Here is a 24,698-nt window from a genome sequence, read left to right as displayed (position 1 = left end):
TTGGTTATGCATATACACCTTAGGACCTTTATTCCAGGGAGTTCTTGGATGACCTGAAACGGAACAGTTACTGAAGGTGTATTTAATATGATTCTACGGATTAGAGAGGGCGTGAATCATTTTAAAAAGAGATAACAGCCTTTTCGTTACACTTGTGGACTTCAAAGCCTAAACTCCAGGGAATTCTTAGATGACCTGGAAAGTAATAGCTATTGAAGGCGTTTCCAATTTGGTTCAATATTTCAAATAGAACATGAACCATTTTTCAAAAGATATTCATATCGTTCCTTTGGATACGCGTGTAGACCTCAAGGCCTATGCTCAAGGGAGTCCTTGGATGACCTGAAACGGAACAGTTACATGAAGGCATATCCAGTTTGATTCTAAGAATTAGAAACGGCATGAACCATTTAAAAAAGGAATAACAGATCTTAAGTTACGCAAGTAGAACTTAAGGCCTTTGTTACGCGTATAGACTCCAGGAAATTCTTGGATGACCTGGAATGGAAAAAATGTTGAAATTGCATAAGAACTTCTTAGTGCATTGGCTTTCTAAGAGTGCCTACATTTGTAACTTTTTCTTCATTTCCGAAAAAGACTAAAGATTTCGATTGTCATCATCATTTTATTGATTTTAGATTTTATTGTCATCATCATTTAATTAAAAAAATCTCAGATTTTCAACCAACATTCAAAAACAAAACTTTTTTTATTTTTTCCTTTTTTGTCTTTTGCAAACAATAGTCTTACACGGACATTAAAATAGATATAATATTTACTTTTCGTTTTTTTTTCTGTAATATTTAAATAGTATTTTTTTTAATTTTTATGGCTTCTTGATCCGATCCAATGACAGATGCGTTGTTGGTGTCCCAGTTCGACTTCCCGTTGAATATCAATCATAAACTTGCGTCGCAACTGTGTAGATCCATTTCAGCAATCCAAAATTTGCTTGTTTTCATTAAAATAAAACCATCGATAAATGCCACCACGTTTCAATCTTTGATATCAAGCGATATTATTTATTAAGGACTTTTCTGGTTTAATTTTTTAGTGTAAAACTTGATGTGTATATCGTAAATATCGACAATTTATGTTATTTTTTGCATTTCTGTTTTGTAAAAAAGCTAGTCTTGCACTTGTACACACAAAATACTTTTATTCATGTTTGTTTTATTTTTTACGAATTCTTCTACTAATATCCGAAGTTAACTATACTTCTGTATCTGTTGTGATTAGTTCATCCAAAGTTTGTCATTCAAGGCACTAAAATTCAGTGTGTTGTATTCGATTTTACGCACTTGGTTCGCTTGTTTTTTTTTGCATCTTCACAAGAAAGAATTTCGAATAAGCCTTCCGATCGTGAATGGTTGGTTTTTAGGATGCTACCCATATACTTCTCTAGAATATATTTAACACATTTTAAACAAACGATAGTACAACGATAGTTATAGTAAGTGATTACAAAAATCGGTGAGTTAAAACTAATTCTGGTGGTTTGGGGGAGTGTACAAACATAATAACATATAAAAACTTATTCGCTAAATAGATTTAAAACGGGGAATGTACTACCATACTTGGTTTGTGATTGTATTTGTGTATGTGTGTTTCATTATCATGCTTAATCCTAGAAGTGAATCCCTTAATACTAACTCAGAAAAAAACACCACAGTTGTCTAGAAAGGAAAATCTTTCCCCTTTTTTGTATCCTTAGCTATTATATGCTTTGAAAAGCGAATTCTTCTATTGACTAGATGGAAAGTAACGCCTAATGAACTGCCAAAACAAAACGATAAGAATTCATTTATGTTTATGAAATCATACCACAGGAAACTTAAATTCTTAGCAACTTTAAAATATCTAACGCGATTGGTTTATTTTATTAATAATTTAAAAGCAGTTCAAATTTTCGACAATGATTTATGAAATCACGATTGGTGAAACGTAACAAAGTAACAAACATGAATGTAACATGAATAAATGTCGCATATCTGGATGCGGCATGGTGGTTGTTGTCCAAGGTGCCGTAACGGTGGTAACGCACGGTAATAACGATCAACGATGCTGGTTGTTGTGCTCGAATTTTAACTTTCAGTTCGTAGCGCTCTCTCAAAAGCTTTGTACATAATTCAACACACGGTATAGCTTTTTAAAACATTGAGTTTGGGCCACACAAAGCTGATGGTTTCTATCAACTTTTGAAGTAAACACAAAATTCTTTTGAACACTCTAAAATAAAATAATATTTTCATATTAATTTTTTTTTAGAACATCTCACGCAAAATATTGAGATCCGAGCTTATTTCAGACGAGTACTTTTTGTGACTAACAATGTTTATGTGTCGACGATGGAATGGCCAGTGATCGTGTGGAGCAATCTCAAACGTAGTTACCTTTGGAGAGCAGCTGCTTCTTGGATCGCTTTGAGCGTGGAAACGCACGTGGTTTGAGAAGTTGAGAGAATGAGAATACCGAGAGCAAACTGATAAGCGTTGAGCGGAGAGTTTTTGGTGCACTTAGAAGGAATCGTAGACGAAGGGAGAGACAAAAAGCTGCATTTTAGCATTCGCAGTTCTGCACACTACAACACTCGTAAGTAAATAACCTTTTGTATCGTTAAATTGTCCGTAGAATGTGTTCAAATTAATCCGTTGTGGTTTTTCTGTTCTGGTAAAATTATTTTTTCACATATGTACGCGATTTGTATCAAACGAAGGTAAAAAAGAATCGTTTCAATTTTCACAAGACCCATTGAAAATTACACCCAGAGATTGGATGGCAACAAGATGCGAAAAATTCATAAACCATTGATCTTCTACTATGCGGATTGTCAAAAACATAGAGATGATGGCCAGATGTTTCGATGTTTATCCAATGTGTACCTGAAGTCAATCAGACCTACAAGTATGAAATAATGAAAAGAGCCGACCTCAGGTGTTCAATCCTGAAGAATGGTATGCCGAAAAAAATCAGCCGTAGTCAACCCACAGTTGTCAATCAATCTTCACCGGATTAGTCGAAATAGTAAAAACTATCGACTTATTGCAATTGTTTTATAAACATAGCTTCGAGCTAATACTAAAAAATTACCAATACAAATTAGCTCAGTACATCCATTTGCGTGAGCGTGCAGATATTCTGGTGATTCACAATGCTATCGCACGAAGTATTGATACCGTTGACTGTTACGTTATCCTACAAAAATAATCCCCATTCATTAGGCTGTGGTGATTTTTAGGAGCTTATGGAAACAAATAAAAAAAGGAAGAAAAGTGGGGTGCCCAAAATTAAAGGAACTTCTGTGGCTCATCTAAAGGGATGAAATTTAGCAAATAATAGCCTTGAATTGGACTTTGCAGAAAGCAGAATATATCTACAAGACTTTCATTTTTTTGCTTACCATGAACCATAATAAATTTCATTTTGAACTAAGCTTACCAAGCATTCTCTCATTATTTATTTATTTCATACTCTGAACCATCTGGCCATTATCATCATGTTCACCACAGCCCACCAACGGCTGCAATCCGCAAATTACCATCGGGCTCAACGGTCGTTTACCAACGCGACACGCTCATTCAATTGCGCACACGGTCAACCAGAAAAGTGATCCATTTTCCGCACCAACCATTCCGGACGACATTTTTCCAAACACCCTTCGGCAACGGTCTCCACCTCTGCCCCACAAACGCTGGCAGAAAAAAAAAATCAACCACAACAACCAATACTGCCCATCTGTGTCCGATCCCATACGAATGGCCATTGAACACCGCCCTTCTACGCGTTGGGACTCACGCGAACACGCGACCCGGCGGTGGGTTTTACGAAAAGGTCGACTTCCGCCTCTGCCGTAGTTTCGCAAACTGTTCTTGCTGCTGGTGGTGCTGCTGATGCCGCTGCTGTTGGCGGTACTTTTCCGCTAGCTTTTCGACGTAATCGATACGTTCTAACCGGACGAACGGAATGCGTCGATCGAAGCCCGCCGGGATGGCATGCGATCGCGTGATCGCATTGTTTACGCTGGATGAACTGCTCGCTGACGATTTCCTTGGAGGCGAAGGCTTGTTTGGGTAATTTACCCGAATTAGTCCACTACTTCGTTGGGTGCAGTTGACGAGGTGGCATCGAGTGCTGCTACTGCTGCTGCTGCAGCTGCTACCGGCACTGCTGTTCCGTCTTCTAAAGGGTTGCCGACTTGGTCTTGATGCTTCACTGTCGGCGGGTGGTGGGATGGCAAGGGCCTGATTGAAGATCTTGTACGACGGAATGATAAGCTTCCTCGGAGCTTCGCGGTTATTGTTAACATTGACGACCACGTTCGGGCCACAGTTGGCGTTGGTGAGGATCCGTGGTCTGACGGGAACAGGAGATGAGGAATTTGAGTGGCTTGGACTGCTTGTTGATTGCGAGGGACTGCTGGTCTTTTTGTACATCTTTTCTATGCTGAGCAAACTTTCTTCGAAGCTTAGTTTTTTCTTTTTTACTAGTGGTGAGATATTGACAGATCGTCGAATGAAGCCTCTCGATCTGCTATCAGAGCTATTACTACTGTTGTCTTCTTCTTTGGCAAACTGCTGAGATTCTATCTTGGCCGGTTTGGTTACGGTACTTAAATCTAGTTGATTGTTATTGGTTTCGATTAGGCGTTCGCCTACAGAAGAGCTGGCCGAGGAATCCTCCGAAGCATGGGCACTGGATTGTTCCACTGTCTCCGTCTCCGTTGCCGCTTCCTCCTCTTCACTCTCTGAACTGTTTCCGCTGGCGGAGCTTGCTGAACTGCTGTTACTACTTCTACCACTTCTGCTGCTGCTACTGCTTGAACTACTCACAGTCGAAAACGTGCTGCTGTTGCTATCACTGTCGTCATCAATTACACTAACACTGACGCTGCGTCGCATTGCATCGATCTTCCTCCGCAAACAGTTTAGTTTTCGACAGAAGAACCTGCGCTTCGACTGCATTCCATGGTCCCTCGTTTTAATGAAACGTTGATAATAAACATATTTACGTAACAACTTCAACCTGCACGTCAACGTCCTTCCTTTTGGAACCATATACTTCCTTTGGAGATCATTTATCAAACTCTCTCTTCTATAGGCTTGTTTGTTCACGGGTATCACCTCCTCATACTGAATGCATTCGTCTCCACCAACGAATGAATAGAACTCATTGTCAAACTCTTCTTGCACCACCATTGCGTCACATCGATTCGATGCATCATCCTCCTCATCGGAGCTGGTTGTCATCATCCTTTCGATTTCACGTTCAACCTTTCTGTAGATCTCATTATCACTATCAGATAGTGATTGGCTGCTTCCAACGTTACTTGAACCTCTTCAGAACAGCCGGCATCTTCGAAAATATCTCATGCTCATCGCCCACATCATCTGACAGCACAATGACATCCCTCCCATGTCCTCACTTTCTCTGAGCAAATCCTCGATTGATCCATGATCATCTTCAACGATAAACACTCTCCCTTCGGTCTCCTTCTCCTGTTCGACCTCATCATCGATGATGCAGAAATCGTTCACATCAATGATGATGTTGGTTTCGTTCAGTACCTTCTGGCACAGCTCCTGCAATCGTGGTGGCTCACTTCGCACTTCCTCAATGATAAACAAATGACGATTGTTGCAAATAAATTGTTCGCAAATCTTCTGTAACGATTGAGGTTGCGGAAGGCTGTTGTTTTCCAGTAAGTACTCGTAGCAGAGCGTCCGCAGGGGAGGAACTCGTTGGTAATCGTAAAGAACTCGATAGCACTCGAAAGCCGCATTGGTTAGTTCCCGCAGCGCAGGTGGATTGAAGCATCGGATCGGTTGTTCCGTGTCCATCGGTTCGATTGATTCTGTCTTCTGAATCACGGGCACACGATTGTCTTCCGGCGCAGGTGTTACATCGATTACTGTTTCTTCTTCCTCTCTTGCTTCGTCTTTTTCTTCTACTGATACTTCTTCTTCTAATTTTTCTTGTTCCACATTTGCTACTTCATTAGACTCAACTGTTTTATGTACAACAGGTTCTTCTATCGGTTGGATTTCAATTTCCTTCGCATCATCCACAATCACAGATACTCGTTCGCATTTAGATTGCGATTCCAATACTTGCTCAAATACGTCGTCGTCTGCGTCATCTGCACTGACTTCTACTTCAATTGGAGCGCCGCTTTCTGATTCTGAGTTGGATTTGCCTTCAGTAAAACCGGACTCATCTGGCTCGCTCCTTCGCTCATGACTCTCTTCTTCGTGATCAGATTCCTCCAATATAATGGCCGAGTCACGTGTTGAAATCTTTGTCTCTTGTTTTTCATGTTTTTGCACTACTTCCTCTGCTTCCTCGTCTTTTGAATTCTCACTTTGAGTTGCTTGTACTTCTTCAATTGTTTCTGTTTCAATACGCTTCACTTCAGATAATGTTACTTGTGAAAGATCTATAACTGATTCAGTATCATTATCTTGCTCCATGGTTTCCCTTTCAGGTGAGCTAAATGGCATTTCTTGGGTTCCAATGGAAAATTCTTCTTGATTTTTCTCTATGGAATAATCCAATGGAACAACAACATCATTCTCCATTTGAGCTCCCACAAGACTCACTTTTTGTGATTCCGCTGTGTCAAACATACTATCCGAGGCATCTGACTGATCTTCCGATGACGCTTCTTCATTTGCTTGATCTTTTATCTCCGCAGCAACATATACTTCATTCTCCAATGATGGTTGTTCTGGTTGAATTTCCTCACTAGTCCTTTTGGGAGAACTCTCTTCCTCCTTTTCTTGATAGTTGCTTTCATGACATTCCATCGATGTAGCTTCTACATGCTGTTCCAAAATATGGCTCTCCATCTGAGGTGATTCTTCTGGTAAAGCCTCTTTGTCATTGCTGTCATGACATCCCGAAGAAATATCGCTTTCCATCGAAGGCGCTTCGGATAAAGCTTCGTCGTGTTTCTCTTCAGCATTATTGTCATTACGTTCCGAAGAACTATCGCTTTCCATCGATGGTGCTCCTGATAGTACTTCATCGTGCTCCTCTTCAGGAATGTTGTCCTGACATTCCATAGGGATATCGCTTTCCATTTGCGGTGCTTCCGGTACAGGTTCGTTGTGTTCTTCTTTATCATTGCTATCATGACATTCTGAAGAAATGTCGCTTTCCATCGGAGGTGATTCCGGGGCAGCTTCGACGGATTCTTCTTTTTCGTTATGACATTCCGTAGAAATATCACGATCCATCGATTGTGTCTCAACATTCTCCGCTGAAATATCACTTTCCATTGGTGGCACTGTAGGTAGAGGATCCATGTGTTCTTCTTCATCACTGTTGTCATTACATTCCATGGTTGCATCACTGTCCATCGGTGGAGTTGCTACGTGCTCACTCTCCATGGTTGTTTCACTACATTCCGTAGTTTCTGGAACCCAGCTTTTCTTCGCCAACGCTTCAGTCTGCTCTATCCGTCGCACTTCACTCTCTTCTGCTGTAACTGATTGCAATTGTTCATCACCCTTAACCGTCTGCTCTTCAACATCCTCAATTGAACTTATTTTCGCAAGCTCTTGCCGTCTGGCTAAATCCGCCTTTGCGTAACGCCTGTACTCGCGCGAGTTCAGTGTCGCCACACAGATGCTGAACAACTGTTTCGGGTTAAACCTAACCGGCGGCTTCGGTTTCGGCAGCTTCACCTCACAGTGCAGGAAATCTTCAATGCTCGAACGGCGAGCTCGCTTGGGAAAGCGTGGATAGTCGTAACTATCGAACTGGTAACGCCTTTTGCGGTACTTGGGAATGTAGTGTGGCACTTTGAAGCTGTCGTCATCGGTTTTCTTCTCCGGTTCAGCTGTCGCTTCCGGTACGGCTTCAATTTTGTTTTCCACAATTTGATCAACCTGATCAACTGGTGGTTGTTCTTCCACTTTTGTTTTCTCCTTAACCACATTTTCAGTGATGTCTTCGTCCACTTCTTCCGGTTCATCGTCATCGAGAACGATCGTCGGCATGGACTGTTCAGCCTTCTTCTCTTCGTCTTTCTTCCTTTCGTCGTAGACGACTTCCGATTCCAGCTCGGTTTCGTAGTACTTGTCCCGGTTGGACTCGATTTCCTCCAGGAATTTCAGTGAATCTGCACTGTCGTGGATTGGAACAACATTTTTCGGCAGCTCGTTGATTACGCTGAGGTGTTTATATTTGTTCAGCTCCGAGTGGGGCACGTCGTACGTTTCCAATATGTACAGCTTCTCGCCTACTTCAGTCGTTTCTTGCCCAACTTTGGGATTGTCGTCTTTGGTCTTTTCAAGGTCGATTAGAATGTCCGGAAGGTTACCGGTTCCGTTCTGGACATTCGCCACAATTACTCCGCTGTGCAACGGCGGAAGTTGTTCGTCCAAGGCCTGTTGCAGGTATTTACAAGATTCAAAGTTTTCATGCGCCGATTGATTATTGTTGGACTCCTTCTTTTCAGCGTTAGAAGCCACACCAGCGGATGTGTCCTCTTCTTCGGTCTCGTTCCAGCTGCTGAGATAGTCGCGCAGGTTCTTGTCTTTGAGGTTTTCATCAAGCGCAAAATTGCGCGATCCCATGACAAACTCATCCATAGTGGAGTAACCGTAGTTGGTCAGGTTGGTGGAGTGCGTGTGGCTAATGTGAGGCCCATTGGGAACATAGCCATCGGTGGACGATGGCGTAGAAGATGACGATCCGGTCTTGGAATAAAGATAGCGGTTCATGAGATACTTTTGCTGACAGTCGTAGTTTAGGCTGTTGTTGTCGTAACTAATGTTATCGCGACTGCTCTTGAGGATCTTTACGCTGTTTATCTGCTCTTCCAGATCGACTAAGGGGTGGTTCATATCTATGACAGGATTTGGGGTATCATAGTAGCAGTTGTTTGCGGTTTTTTGCGAGGGTTGGGTTGTTGGAACATGATGGTTCAAAGGTTTTTGCTGCGTCATCGGTGGGACGATCGTTTGGGAGGTATATTTGATACCGAAATGGGGTGCGTGATGTACGGTAGGGGTTGTTGGATTTGGTAAAGGATTGGGATAGTGGTGTGTTGGGTTTGCGTTTTGAACATTCGGGGTGTAGAAATCGTTCATAGATTTACTGAAGGAAAGCTTTTGATTGTGAGAATAGGCGAGGTTGGCACCAGGAACTGGATAATTGGGATAGCTTTGTTGGCCGTGATGACCATCGCTGTAGTGATGTTGGATTGTGTGATGTCGGGATCGGTGCCGATAGGGATCTTCGTATTGGGGAGTATGATTGTGGGGATAATTCTGGTGGTGATGATATCCGGGTATGGTGGTACTTTGATGAGAGTAGGCAGATCGACTTGGAATGTAGTGGCTGGCTTGATGGGCATTTAATGGAGGGACTTGTTTAATGTAGCTGCTGTTGAAGTAGTCGACGCTAGGGTTTAAAACAGCTTTATTAGTTGGTTGAGCCGTTGGATAATATGCTCCAACAGGTGGTATGAAGCCGCTGGGGAAGTTAGTAGAATATCGAGATCGTTCGTTGTATATGAGATCATGGTGGTTCTGCGAATGGCTCGCAGAGTGAACCTGATGGCTGCGTCCATAGCGATTCACTTCATCCATCACCGGGTACTTGTTACGTACGATGTGTGGGTAAGGTTCGTATCCATGGTGGCCGTTCGGTTGCTGGATTGGAGTGGCTTGTGTTCCCTCTGGGTTATACAAACCGTAATTGTGTTGATAGTGAGCCGTTGTTGGTTGCTGCTGTTGACTCGGTTGCACATAATCCGGCTGGTATCGATAGCTACTTCGACTCGTGTGGTATTTGGTTGGATTTTAGCCTCGAAGTTACTGATCACACTATTTTCGTGAGCAAACTCATTTGTTGCACTATGCGACGAACCGTTACCCGCCCATCCGTGGTTTGCTCCAAACTTGGTATTCAAATCATTCAACGCACCCATTCCGGAGATCTTTGCCTGATAGGGGTATGGATAGGGTGGCGCCATGATATTGTGGTTGTTATGCTAATGTTGATGATCGTTGGATTAGTTTCACCTTCCTTGTTGAACGAGATCTGTGCGTTACCCCGGTGGACGAAAATTGGGTATTCCCGATCAGGTCCGACCCACCTGTGATGGCGGCCTGCGTCGGGTTCAACCCTTGCACACCGTTCGCTCCTAAACTCCCCCCACTTATGTTATTGACAATGTTAGTGTTAATATTATTGATATTGTACGTTATGCTATCGCCTGTATTGGTTTCAAACTTTCGCGAAGTGAATTCAATGGTCTTGCTGTTGTTAACGTTATTACCGTTGTTGTTAATGTTGCTATAGTTACTACTGCTATTATTTGTACAGAGGGCGCTGGTCGCATCGAACAGTCCGGCAGTGTCATGATACAGTTCACTGCCTATTGAACCCGACTCGACATGCTGGCCCTGCGCCTGCTGTGGTTGATGAAGCGATTGTTGCTGCTGCTGCTGCTGTTGTTGTTGTTGCTGTTGTTGTTGACCGTAGCCAACTACTGGTTGTTGCTGTTGTTGGTGATGGGGGAGGTACAACTGAGGATTACCACCCTGTCCGTTACTTGGTGGTGGGGCTTGCGGTGGTGGCGGTGGCTGGGGCGGGATCTGCGGCAGGTGATGATGATACTTCACATTGGTATTCGGTAGGACTCCACTGCCGGGGAAACTGTTCGATATATCCGTAAACAACCCATGATGTTCCATCGCGGAAACTGTGGCTCACCGAGGGCTTCCCAAAGTGCAGTGTGTCAATTCATCGATCGTGGTCGGCGGTTCTGAAACGGAATAGAGAAAGAGATAGGACAAGGTCAGTTCCGGGCGAAAGTTGAACGATTCCGTTGACGCCGCCCTGGCGATATAACTAATGACCAATAGGCGGGAAAAGCGAAAGCCATCGCCAGTTGCCGTAATTATTCAAAATATATGTCGAATCAATTATGATGAATTATTCAAGGCAAGCCATTATCTATGATGGAGGGAGCATATGTGTTTCGTGTCGTGCCATGTTTCCAGTTCAGTTTGGTTCGTTCAGCTCAGCGTGGTACATGTACGATTGGTGGTGATAGACGGTGATGATGACATGGACAATATCGCGTGAGGATTTCCGGTTGGGACACAGACTGGCTGGTGCGGTGCAATATAATGGAATGTCCTGCGCCCGGCTTTCCCAGCGGAAACAGTATTAACGTGGGATGGGAAAATTGTACCATTAAAGGGGGGACTTCAGGGAAAAGGTTGAGTTGTTATCGCGGCTTGGGATTTCGATATTGATTACCCCATAGTTTCGTTCATATTCGTTTGAATTGCTTATGTGTTGTTCAAAGTTGTTCGAGTTTCGAAGCGGTTGTCCAATTTGAATTAGGAAAATTATGTGACTGTGGCAAGTGACCTACTTATGTTACTCTGAAACTGTAGAGTTTTGACGAATTTAGTCATCGTAAAAATCCCCTTTTATTATCAAAAGTTTTCATTCATTAGTTTTGGATTACTTTGCAAATTTTACGTAATGCAGAGCAAGATGGCTCTTACTATGCATAACAAAATTATATAGCGGTAGCATTTAGTACCAGGAATTCAACATGTTTTGTAATTGTAAAGAAAATATGGGTTTTTACTCAATTACCTACGTCTGCCAAATCATGTTAGTGCACAATAAATTGTTCAATTCGATGACTGTGTTGTTTGTCCACAAGAGATGTGTTTCTCTTCGGTTTGCGTTAAGGACCAATTCCATTTTGAAAGATTCTACGAAATTTGTACGCAAGTTCCGTGTGCTTGTCAGCAATAACGCGGAGCTCAATTCTGAAAATAATAGGGTGGGTGTACCAATTGTCGCCATACATAAGAACAACTATTTTTTAAAAAATAAGTAAAAGGCATGTTGGTGGGCTTTATATATCAAGCGAAAGGTTTTACTTCCTGTTCCTTAGAACAGCTGTGAAAACAACAATAAAATTTGTTATTATCCTCAAAATTAATTAATCCATAATAGGAACGCATGCACCAGTTGTGGCACTATTCTTAATTCTGGTTCCTTATTTGGCAAAACCCATTGTTTTCTTATGGGACTGGCCAAATAGGGACCACTAGTGCGACAACTGGTGCAAAGGACGTCAAAAATTAAGCAAAATCAATTTTTACAATTCTCGCGCTTAGTTTCATAGGGGCGTAACTGTATTGATCGATTTCTCTCAATCGATTTTATATTTTGTTAATAACTCAATTGTTTCAAAGGTTACAACCGTGATTATTGATTCTGGTGCAAGATACAATCATCCTTTATCACACCAAGCCATTAAATCATCGACAAACTAGCGCAATTCGGTACAATAATTAAAAGAAAACATCGACGAAGAGAAATCGATCAATACAGTTACGCCCCTATGAAACTAAGCGCGAGAATTATGCTTTGCTTGTTTTGGAGGAAATCAAAGGTGTTATCGTATCATATGAATATGCTTTATCGATATGAACTTGGTTTGCGGTGATTTGATGGGCCATTTGGCATATAAAGCACTAGTGCGACAACTGGTGCTATAGCCACAACTGGTACATCTAGCCTACTAGTTTAAATATTCCTAGAATCATTTTTTGTTCTATCATCATGTTTATATATCTTCGATTTTTGAATTATACTGCACCGTAAATCTATCAATCTGGCAAACTTTGAAGTCTATCTCCTAAAACCTCGCATAATGAAAAGAAAAACATCATGTTATACAGTCAAAATCATCCTACACTCAACCAGCGCGCAGATGGCAGATTTTAATACAGTTCTGCAAAAGAACCTTACAGAAATTGTATAATTTTTTTACATATACAATTGCGGTGGATTTTAAAACAATTTTTTTTAATCTTTATTAAAGAGATTTTCAGCCCTAGGCTGGCTCATCTCTAGATTTTTATAACAATAATAATTGTATTGAAATCTTACAATTTTGTATTATTTTAATACGGGAACTGTATAAAAAGCTTTTATTTCATGTATCGTGGACCCCCGATAATTTGAACGCTATCTGATTCAAATTAACGGTTATTTTTTTAAGTTGAACTTCTGGATACTTTATTTGCATATTGCGATTTGCAAATAAAATTAGCATTGCAGACAACCTGCAAGCAACTTGCACATTAACGAGCTGTCAAAATTCATGCTGATTCGTATGTTTTAGGCGTGTTATTCATAGGATTCACGTTAGTTTTAGTTTAATGTCACCCTACTGGCATCGCCTATCTCTCCAATGGGAAAAAATAATGGCTAACATCTCTGGGGTTAGCGAGCGGTGGGCCCCACTGACAATTCAAAATTAGTAAACAAAAACATCATTTCGGGACTAATTTTCTGTGATGGAGTAATTGTTGTTAACCGATTTGAATTAATTTATTACTATTTTCGTTATGTACCACGTATTCCGTGTCGTGAAAATGTGTTCGATTTTCAGTTCAATTGTAATAAGACCGTCATTCAACACAACACGGTTAGTACGGGTGCAAAACAAATTTGAATATTTGGTGACAATATTGTATCAGAAAATAACGCCTACAACAAAATAATAACGTGAATTTTATGCTGGAGCCAGAAGCATAGCTGTGTGTCATCCGGCTGTTTAATGTGTACATCGGAGCAGTGGTGCTAACATATTTTAATTATTTTTCAGGGGAAGAATGTTAAACATTGGCACTTTATTTATTAGTTTTATCATACTTTCCTGTAAAAAAACAACTTTCTATCACAATATCTTAAATGTGGAGTAAGAGCTCATTATATTTTGCTTAAATAGAATGACAAATCATTACGACTTCGATTATAACATAATCTTCTTGAAAGATAAAATAGCCAGCAACACTGTATGCAAGATCTTTTGCATGTTTGCTGCAACTTCGTGCATTTGGCGAACTCAACGCAAACTGCAATAAGAAAAACTGGTTTCTGGTTGCTCTTTTTCTCGGTTTATTTTGATTCTGCGTTCCGTTTCACGAATGTTCCATTTTATTTTTCTCGATTCCATGAATGACGTTCGAACCATTTTTAATTGAAACGATGTACAAACGAACGGGGTTCAAATTAAAAAGTGTTCAGATAAAAAACGGTCATGTTACCGGGGGTCCACGGTATTAAAAACCTTACAGAATTGTACACGCAATAAAAAGCGTTTATGAATTCGTGAACTAACAAGTTTTGCGGGGTTTTTCGGGAACAACAACCGCGGGCCCTCCTTAGCCTAGCGGTGAGATACGCGGCTACAAAGCAAAATCATGCTGAGGGTGGCTTGGTTCGACTCCCGGTGCCGGTCTAGGCAATTTCGGTTTGGAAATTGTCTCGACTTCCCTGGCCATAAAAGTATCATCGTATTAGCCTCATGATATACGAATGCAAAGATAGTAACTTAGCTTACAAACCTCGAGGTTAATAACTATGGAAGTGCAGAATGAACACTAAGCAGCGAGGCGGAAATGTCCCAGTGGGGAATGTAATGCCAATAAGAAGAAGAAGAAGAAGAAGCTCCCGGATTCGGGAGCAACAATCACGTTTTCTGGAACGTTCTAGAAAACGTGACTGGTGTTCCCGAATCCATGAATTAAATCACGGTGAACTTTTGCTGGTTCACGAATTCGGGAACGCTTTTTTTTTTGCCCAGATTTTATACAGTAATTGTAAGATTTGTTTTTTGGGTGTAATGATGTATGAAATAGCGTCATAAAATTTGTTATGGTTATCAAATTGAAATATTTTTCGAATGAGTCAACCATAACTACCCGAAATCAGGTACAATTACAAGTAGGCTATGTGTCCGAACGGATCATTTTATTTCAATCAAAGTTAATTACCTATATTCCGGGGATCAAACCACCCGACTTGGACATTAATTTACAATGTTCTGAAAAAACTCATATGTGAATATGTACATTATGTGGAAGATATTGATTTGAAAAATGTATTGGAGGTGTTCGGATCTCGAAAAAACTTGTTTTTGTAGCAGCTTTGTTGTTGCAGCTCAAAACTGAAATGGTTTTATATTTTAACCGTTTTACAAATAATTCTACTTTCCAACTTACATGAGTAGTTTTCCCCTATTCACAAACACTGTTCTGCTTTTCCAACTCCGCTTTAGATCCTACAAGCTAAATACATATCTCTTTTATATAAATTTCCACTCTTATTAATCTTTTCAATTACCTTTCGCTTCGCTATGTGTACATAAGCAATATAATCTAGTTTATTCCCTGCAAATTCTCACTAATTTAATTATTCAATTCCTGGTTTTTCTATTCTGTTCACCGTAGCAAAATTAATATTTGTTTTTGTTTATTTTATTGTCCCCAACGAAGTTTACTATTTCTACCTACCAAATTCATCCACCACATTTCACCCACCAATCGCACAGGGTTGCCAGGTGCCGCAACAGGAGGTAACCACTTTCCCTTCGATGGGACTCGACGTACTGAGGGCCGTGGGTTCGAGTCCCATCGAAGGGAAAGTGGTTACCTCCAATAAATTTTTCAAATCAATTTCTGCCACATATGAACATATTGACATATGAGTTTTCAGAACATTGTATTTTTTTGCCTTTCGCGTATACTAAGTACACATAAAGGCTATAGGATCACTCTAAATCCGAACTTTTGATAGAAGGGTCGGAGACCCATAGTGTTATATACAAATCGACTCAGCTCGACGAATTGAGGTGATGTCTGTATGTGTGTATGTATGTATGTATGTATGTATGTGTGTGTGTGTGTACAAAAAAAATTTGAGACAAATTTTTTTGTACTTAGCTTTATCCGATATTTATTTGCTTGCAACAGGCTGCATTCGACGCGGAATCCTTCCTTATTTTTCGCTATTGAAAATTGGGCCAATCGCCCATTGCGTTACGGAGTTATTAGAAAAACATTAATTTTTTCCCCAGTTTTCCAATATCAAAATTGATTTTTTTTTCAAAATTACTGCAATGCATTTAATTCATTTATTTAGTCTACATCTAAACAGATAACATTGAATCAACAATTTGACGCCACAATACACGGTTCGAGGCCGCACCTCTCCATCCTCGGATACGCCCCACGCTCGCCAAGTCGTTTTGCATCTGGTCTGCCCATCTCGCTCGCTGCGCTCCACGCCGTCTCGTACCTGCCGGATCAGAAGCGAACACCATTTTTGCAGGGTTGCTGTCGGGCATTCTTGCAACATGTCCTGCCCATCGTACCCTTCCGGCTTTAGCTACCTTCTGGATACTGGGTTCGCCGTAGAGTTGTGCGAGCTCGTGGTTCATTCTTCGCCGCCACACACCGTCTTCTTGCACACCGCCAAAGATGGTCCTAAGCACCCGTCTCTCGAATACTCCGAGTGCTTGCAAGTCCTCATCGAGCATTGTCCATGTTTCATGTCCGTAGAGGACAACCGGTCTTATAAGCGTCTTGTACATGACACATTTGGGGCGGTGGCGAATCTTTTTCGACCGTTGTTTCTTCTGGAGCCCGTGGTAGGCCCGACTTCCACAGATGATGTGCCTTCGTATTTCACGACTAACGTTGTTGTCAGCCGTTAGCAAGGATCCGAGGTAGACGAATTCCTCGACCACCTCGAAGGTATCCCCGTCTATCGTAACACTGCTTCCCAGGCGGGCCCTGTCGCGCTCGGTTCCGCCCACAAGCATGTGCTTTGTCTTTGACGCATTCGCCACCAGTCCAACTTTTGTTGCTTCACGTTTCAGGCGGGTGTACAGTTCTGCCACCTTTGAAAATGTTCGGCCGACAATGTCCATGTCATCCGCGAAACAAATAAACTGATTGGATCTGTTGAAAATCGTACCCCGGCTGTTACACCCGGCTCTCCGCATGACACATTTTAGCGCAATGTTGAACAACAGGCACGAAAGTCCATCACCTTGTCTTAGTCCCCGGCGCGATTCGAACGAACTGGAGTGTTCGCCTGAAATCTTCACACAGTTCTGCACACTATCCACCGTTGCTTTGATCAGTCTGGTAGCTTCCTGGGAAAAGCTTCCCAGGAAGCTGTTCTCGTCCATAATTTTCCATAGCTCTACGCGGTCTATACTGTCGTATGCCGCCTTGAAATCAACGAACAGATGGTGCGTTGGGACCTGGTATTCACGGCATTTTTGAAGGATTTGCCGTACAGTAAAGATCTGGTCCGTTGTCGAGCGGCCGTCAACGAAGCCGGCTTGATAACTTCCCACGAACTCATTCACTAATGGTGACAGACGACGGAAGATGATCTGGGATATCAGTTTATAGGCGGCATTAAGGATGGTGATCGCTCGAAAGTTCCCACACTCCAGCTTGTCGCCTTTCTTGTAGATGGGGTATATAACCCCTTTCTTCCACTCCTCCGGTAGCTGTTCGGTTTCCCACATTCTGACTATCAGTTTGTGCAGGCAAGTGGCCAACTTTTCCGGGGCCATCTTGATGAGCTCAGCTCCGATACCATCCTTACCAGCTGCTTTATTGGTCTTTAGCTGTTGAATGGCATCCTTAATTTCCCTCAAGGTGGGGGCTGGTTGGCTTCCATCGTCCGCTGAACTGACGTAGTCATCTCCTCCGCTGCCTTGACTTTCACTGCCTGTACTCTCAGCGCCATTCAGATGTTCCTCGTAGTGCTGCTTCCACCTTTCGATCACTACACGTTCGTCCGTCAAGATACTCCATCCTTATCCCGGCACATTTCGGCTCGCGGCACGAAGCCTTTTGCGTGTTTCTTGAGAACTGCTGGCTGTTCCATCTCCTCGCACTCCGCTTCTTTCAGGCGGCGTTTCTTCTCCTGAAAAAGGCGGGTCTGCTGTCTCCGCTTCCGTCTATAACGTTCCACGTTCTGCCGGGTACCTTGTTGTAGTGTGACCGCCCGCGATGCGTCCTTCTCCTCCAGAATATGTCTGCACTCTTCGTCGAACCAATCGTTCCGTCGACTTCGTGCCATATACCCGACGTTGTTCTCCGCTGCGTCGTTAATGGCTGCTTTAACTGTATTCCAGCAGTCCTCAAGAGGGGCCCCATCGAGCTCACCCTCTTCCGGCAACGCTGCCTCGAGATGCTGCGCGTATGCAGTGGCGACATCAGGTTGCTTCAGTCGCTCTAGGTTGTACCGCGGCGGTCGTCGGTACCGAACATTGTTAATGACGGATAATTTTGGCGTTGTTTAACCATCACCAGATAGTGATCAGAGTCGATGTTAGCGCCACGATATGCCCTGACGTCGATAATGTCGGAGGAGTAACGTCCATCAATCAAAACGTGGTCGATATGTGATTCTGTCTGCAGTGGTGATTTCCAGGTGTACCGATACGGGAGGCTGTGTTGGAAGTAGGTGCTGCAAATGGCCATATTCTTGAAGGCGGTGAAATCAATTAGCGTAGGCTGTTTTCGTTCGTCAGCCGCTGAACTTTCCAATAGTCGGTCTAAACTCCTCCTCTTGGCCAACCTGAGCGTTCGAATCTCCTACGATGATCATGGCCCAAATCATGGCTTGGGCAGCTGTCGTACTCACGTTCCAGCTGCACGTAGAGTGCGTCCTTATTATCATGCTTCCGGAGTGTGGGCTATGGACGTTGAGAGTTGCAGTTCCACGAACCGAGTTTCCAAAATGGGTTATGATCATATTTTGTTCAGGATTCACTCTCCTTATGTCGATATGTTCATGGCTACTAGACCATCTTTGGAAAATAACAAAAACATCAACAACAGGAAACGACATTTGTTTTGTTGTCGTTTAACATAACCACGAGAATTTTCGAATCTAGTAGGTACCCATTTCAATTTTCCTTCCATTCCTCGATCTCTACCTATCTCGATGGTCCCTTCAATATCGAGGTGTGGAGAGACGTCACATGTTTACATTCAAACTGAATGTTCACATACGTGCCGAGCCTGCCTTGTTTTTTTATGCCGTGCTCATGTTGTAAACTTTGTTCAAACTTTGAGATTGAAAAAAATGCTAAAAATTTTGGTGTTTCAGCTTATTTAATAATGTTTGAAGCATTAATATTAAAATCGAACAAAGGTATCCAAAACCCATGAAAATATATTGAAGAAGACATTGAAAAAGGTGGGAATTTGGAGAAGGATGTAAGAAATTTAGCTGGAGGGACAAGAAAGCTCTGTTAAAACATTTTAATAACTAGGGGAACTGCTCCTGGAATTCATCTCATGGCTCCGATATTCATCCCATCAATAACAAAGCAATGGAAAGCAATTTGATTTTTTTTGTCTCATTTTTGTATTTTTTCCAAGCAGTGAGCACGCATGTTGACAAAAAGAAACGACGAAATTGGTGCTATATTTCTTTGTTCCGCGGTGAGATGAATAAATGTTCAATGAGATGGAGATCGGGACAGTTCCCCTAAACTCAAAGCAAATAAACAATGCTACTTTTCTAAATGATGTCACTACTTATCATGGAATGGAAATTTGGTCATATTTAAACATGATGTAATAATGTCCGACACTAGGGGACACTTTTCTCAAAATTAATCATAGATCGTCGAAAAACGTGTTCGAATATCCAAATATAGTTTATATGAATCACCAATCATCAGTAAATATAATCCGGAAAGTTAGAGAGTTTTTCGTTTTATGGATTATTTGGCCGATACTGCGAGATCTCCCCCTACATATTTGAAGCATACAATTGAATTTGCTGCTATTCAAAATTAATTGAAACTGTGCTTGTTTGTAGAATGCAATGAGCATGAGCATTTTTACCAACAAATTCGCTCACTGCATAAAAATCTCAACAAATTAAAACAATACTATTTCTGTTTTTACTATCAACATATTTTTCATATTGTGAGCATCCAGATTTTTTTATCGTTGTCCCATTTCACGAGCACGTGCCTCCAATATTTTAAACAACCTGTAACGGCGACGATCACGACGTCGTCCATCATTTACTGCATTTACCCAATTGACCATCACCGTGGAACGCTCAAACAGTCAAACTCTCATTTGTCATCCATTGTACACCGATAAGATTTTTCGCTTCACTTGAACGTTCGCAATGCACACAAACAAATGTCACCGCAACGTCTACCTATGGACGGTATAGGTTGGGGGACATGGGGTCTGATTCGCGCTGGCCGAGAAAAGTGTTGCTTTCTTTATTTGTAGTTCTACTCCGTCACTTTAAGAAATGCCATTGAAAAAATGGTAAAGATCTACATATTTGAGCTTTACACAATACAATTTTCATCTTTGTTTCGGTTTCACGCCGCTCTTGCTCTTTGTTAAGGTCACTCCTGACGGAATCCAAGTTTCAAAGTGCTCGCGTTTTCGGGGGCACACCGCTCGATACGGAAGCAACGTACAACTGTCATTTTTAATATTTCACGCATGCTGCGACGCAGCAAAGCTTAATCAACAAAAATGGCAGATGTGCGACGCCTCTGTATCGAGTGGTGTGCTCACGAAAACGCGAGCATTTTGAAACTTGGATTCCGTCAGGAGTGACCTTAAAGCAATAAATCATTTACATATGATTTACATTGTATTACACCCAATATATTTTTTTTCACGGTTGGTATTCTTTAATTTCCCGGCTAACCTGATTTTTCACAGCTTTTCAAATACCACCTGATTTTTCTTTGATTTTTTTTTCAAGGGGTTAACTCACAATTTCATTTTCGCTAAAGGTCGTAGTCAACCAAAACCCTCCCTTGTAAAAAAAGAACTATGTGTATTGTTATTGTTTAGTGTGTAGCTACTGTTAATTTTTATGTGCTTTCCCAATTACACAAGACGGTAACAAATAAAATCCAATTATGGAGAAGCATGGTTTGGTTAGGCATTGAACTTCTCCATACTGTAAGTCACAGTCCCTTCCCGGCCAGTTAGTTATAACAAAATTATATCCAAATTACAAATAAAAATATGTGAAATAATAATTCTCTGTTTTGTATGAAGGAAAGAAAATTGATTAAACAAAATGAAAAAATGATTATAACAAAATGTGATACAATCATTACGAATAGCAATATTTGTAACAGAACCAATGATAACTTTGTTCTTTTCATTAACATAATTTGTAATAATTTCAGAAATTTTCATCATTTTCCTTGTAACACATCGAGTTATGTTTTTGTTCAATTGAAACATATTTAGTAACGTTTTTGTTAAAACTAAAATAAATTTTGTTGCAATTTTTGTTATTTTAACTACTTATGGTACAACATCTGTTAGAAAAAAAATGCTGTAACACAATAACAAGTTCTGATATAAAACTGTTACCATCTACTGGTCGGGTTTTTTTAGCAGGAATTTCAGCAGGATTCATCTCGGAAAGTCAGGGTTTTTTGGCATAGAATTCATTGGAAGAAAGTTATATAAAGCTTAAACATAAACATCTAAGGCAGAGCCTACACTTAAGAAAATTTTCATTTACAATTTGTTGATTAAACAATGCACTTTAGTTTGATTATATTTGTATATAGTTAGTAGGAGAAGAAATTATAAGAAATCATCATTAGAAAAAAAAGTTTTTAAAAACACGAATATTTTTAAATGAAAATCTTGATCAAGTCTTCTTCTTTTACTTCTATGGCTCTACATTCCAACTGGACTTGTCCTGATTTTCAACTTAGTATTCTATTGGCATTTTGTCAGTTATTGATTGAAAGCTTTCTTTGCCCGCCATTGCATGAGTATGTATCTTGTGTAGCAAATACAGTGGATACACTGTACCCAGGGAGTCGAGAATGTTTCCCACCCGAAAACATCCTAGACCGGACCAAGAATCGAATTTTCCATCTCCGGATTGGCAATCCTACGCCTTTACTCGTAAGGCTAACTAAACACCTCATCCTGATCAAATACACATATTATAAGTCTTCAAATAATATTTTAGGGCCATTTCCAATGTTTACAGTGATTTTTTCCACCATATTGAATTATATTTGAATAATCTATATTTTTGCTCTAATAAATTTTAGTTGGTAAAATAGATTTAAGGAAGAGGGCTCTTCTTACCCCGTACGGGTGCTCATCTTGCCCCGTAGTATATTTGAACCTCGCGTTCTAGTCTTGATTTTTTTTATATCTTTATTTGAATAATTTTTGGTTTTATAACAAAGTTCATCACTTCTCTAGTCTTGATGTTTGATAAGATGTAACACAAATGAGCTTTTGTATTGTAATATAGAAAGATATGTTTGCTGAGGAGGCATTGGAAAACAATCTTAGAGTGCTCATCTTGCTTCGTTCTACCCTATGGCGAGATAATGTGTTTCATATTTAAAGTAAAGAAAAAAAAAGAGGCGATTTCATACTCGCTGTTATTAAAAGAATGTTGATACAAAAAAATCTTTCCCGATTCAAATAATCTACACAGCAAATAGTTTTGAAAATTCAACGACGTGTAAGTTGCAGCTAATCCCATCAAACGAATTAACATTCGATATTCAATTAAATTTATTTCGATTTAAGGGGACAGTGGAATCGATCGAATGTTACGTTTATTTGCATGCTCCAAATATGTGCATGAAAATACATTTAAAATCACAACATATTTTTATCTGTGTAAGTCGAATAAAAAAAAAACCCGGTAGGTGTAGCGTATTAGACCAACCTCTCCAAGCAATTCTCCAGATCTACGGTTTCGCCGCTTGACGCTACCGCTCTGTGCGATAACTCGATTCATGCGCTTCTGCTTAGTCTCTGGCTTCACTCAATCGGATCGTAAGTGCTGGTTGCTTTTGCTGTTGCACATTGTTGGCCGTTTTGTGCCCTTTTGTCACGGCCATTATCATACGGTAGATTCAGCCACAATAGGAACATGGACTCGTAATGTAAGAAGGTATGCCGGGGAGAATGGTGTTAAATGCACCAATTAGGCTACAAATTGTCGGAATATTTTTGGATAGATATGGAGGATATGGTAATATTAAAGGGAAATTTGCCAGCCTTTATAAAATATAAATCGAAATACGATTAAAATCTAACAAACTACTTTTTTCCCGCAACGATAATGTAGAGTTCAATTAAAACTTGACTTGATTTTCAACTAAGTGTTGTTTAAGCATTTTCACAGTTATTAAGTGACTATGACTCGGAAGTCGAGTATGTTTTCCCAAACGACGAAAAAAGCAACTAGTCTTCAAGAATTATAAGTGATTGTGGAAGAGCATCATACGCCTAATTATTTTCGATCTACTCGGTGCATTTGAGATTACTTTGCCCAAACCAGTACAACAGTTGACGAGCGAGCATCGGCCGCCGCCTTGAATAAAAGCTCCCATTTCACATTCATTTTCAAAATCTACAATTCATTAGTGTGACCGTCTACCGGCCGACCGACGACAGCGGCTTTGCGTGCACCTCGCCGAGCTGCATTGAAAACCACGTGCCTGCTATCAACGATCGCAATGCAAACCAACAACGCGGCGGCGGTGTCATTCCGGTTGTCGATAATTGACAGGCGAATTTGCAGTGGATAAACAATTTTCACCGACCCGGGCGAAGGTCAACGGTCAGATATGTGGGTATGCTGTGTACACATGGAGAATACCGTTCTGCCATCACAGAGGCTCGATTGCTCATGTTCCGGATCATCAGCTATATAAATGAAGATGACCTTACAGTTGAGGACGAAATATGCGTTTGCTTTCAATCCCTTTTCCTTTCTTATATTTTTTAAATGAAGCATCTAAAAATTGTCAGTAAATCGGTTTTAAATTACATCCAAGAAAGTGAGACAGCCAACAGGCTTATAAAAGTAGTCACTATTTCTTTGTGAAGCAAAATTATCTTTCTTCTGCTTAGTGAGATGTCTTCACTTAGAAATATTCTCGTCGTATGTCAAGCACTATTTCTTCATATGTTCTGGCTTAACATTTTTATTTTTTTATATTATTGTTCATTTAATTTCCATTTTTGCCCTTTCCTCAATTGGCTACTATTTTTAAAAACAATTTTGATACTTTACATAAAAACTTATTTTTGGTAAAAGAAACATTTTCCAGCGACCAGCACCATTCCGCCGGGTCTATTTTCGTATAGCTGACTACCAACGGGACAAAGAGTGAAATTTGAACGCAACCAACACAGCAGCGTAGAGGGCACCACATATGGCGGCTTTCCCATCCGTGACCTGAGGGGAGCTTCCATCGACATAATAAGGATTGACGCATTTCCCACCGTTGTTGCACGTGGAAAAATATGACGCGTGGATTGCGCTGTGAGTAATTACGGTACGGCAAGTGGTGCGAGAGGAAAGCGCTCCAAGCCAATCAAATTGATTGCCACGCGTTGAGCCAGTGACAGAGTGCCAGGTGGTGCGGAAAATGGAAGGTTTTCGATCGCGCTACCGCTAGAACGGAGGTCAATTTGCATCGGGTAATCGTTCTTCTATAACAAGTTGAGTTCGTAGCTGGCGTCACTGTGTCTTTAAGAAATACTATTCCATAAAAATCAGTATAGAAGAGAGTTTGTACTTTCACGGAGTATAATAGTAGTATCAGACTATACTACGTGAAAGTAGACACTCTTCTTTTTCCTCTTTGTCATGTGTAAATTGAAATGTTCTATCATGGGAACCAGAATTTTTTTTGTTAACTTTTTCATGCAAATTCCATACAAATCTTGAAAGATAGCCATTTAAATCCCCTAAAGATGCATGGAAAAATTGGAATATTTTTGATATTATGTAAGGCAAGTATTTTGGTTCTTGAATAGAGTAACAGTGTCTACTTT

General features: G+C 40.9%; 1 protein-coding gene across 1 annotated transcript in view; it reads right to left on the bottom strand.

Moving 5' to 3' along the window:
* Positions 1–684: 684 nt before the first annotated feature.
* Positions 685–24,698, bottom strand: part of LOC134213783 (uncharacterized) — a 255,073-nt gene continuing 231,059 nt past the window's right edge. Inside the window, 7 exon segments of the mRNA XM_062693109.1 lie at positions 685–5,314; positions 5,317–5,358; positions 5,361–5,405; positions 5,408–9,811; positions 9,814–9,999; positions 10,002–10,064; positions 10,067–10,777. Of these exon segments, the coding sequence (XP_062549093.1) occupies positions 3,822–5,314; positions 5,317–5,358; positions 5,361–5,405; positions 5,408–9,811; positions 9,814–9,999; positions 10,002–10,064; positions 10,067–10,706 (6,873 nt within the window). The 5' untranslated portion in view covers positions 10,707–10,777 and the 3' untranslated portion in view covers positions 685–3,821.

The sequence above is a fragment of the Armigeres subalbatus genome, chromosome 2 (genome assembly GCF_024139115.2).
Source record: "Armigeres subalbatus isolate Guangzhou_Male chromosome 2, GZ_Asu_2, whole genome shotgun sequence".
Taxonomy (NCBI): Eukaryota; Metazoa; Arthropoda; class Insecta; order Diptera; family Culicidae; genus Armigeres; species Armigeres subalbatus.
This window is presented reverse-complemented; position numbering and strand designations above follow the sequence as displayed.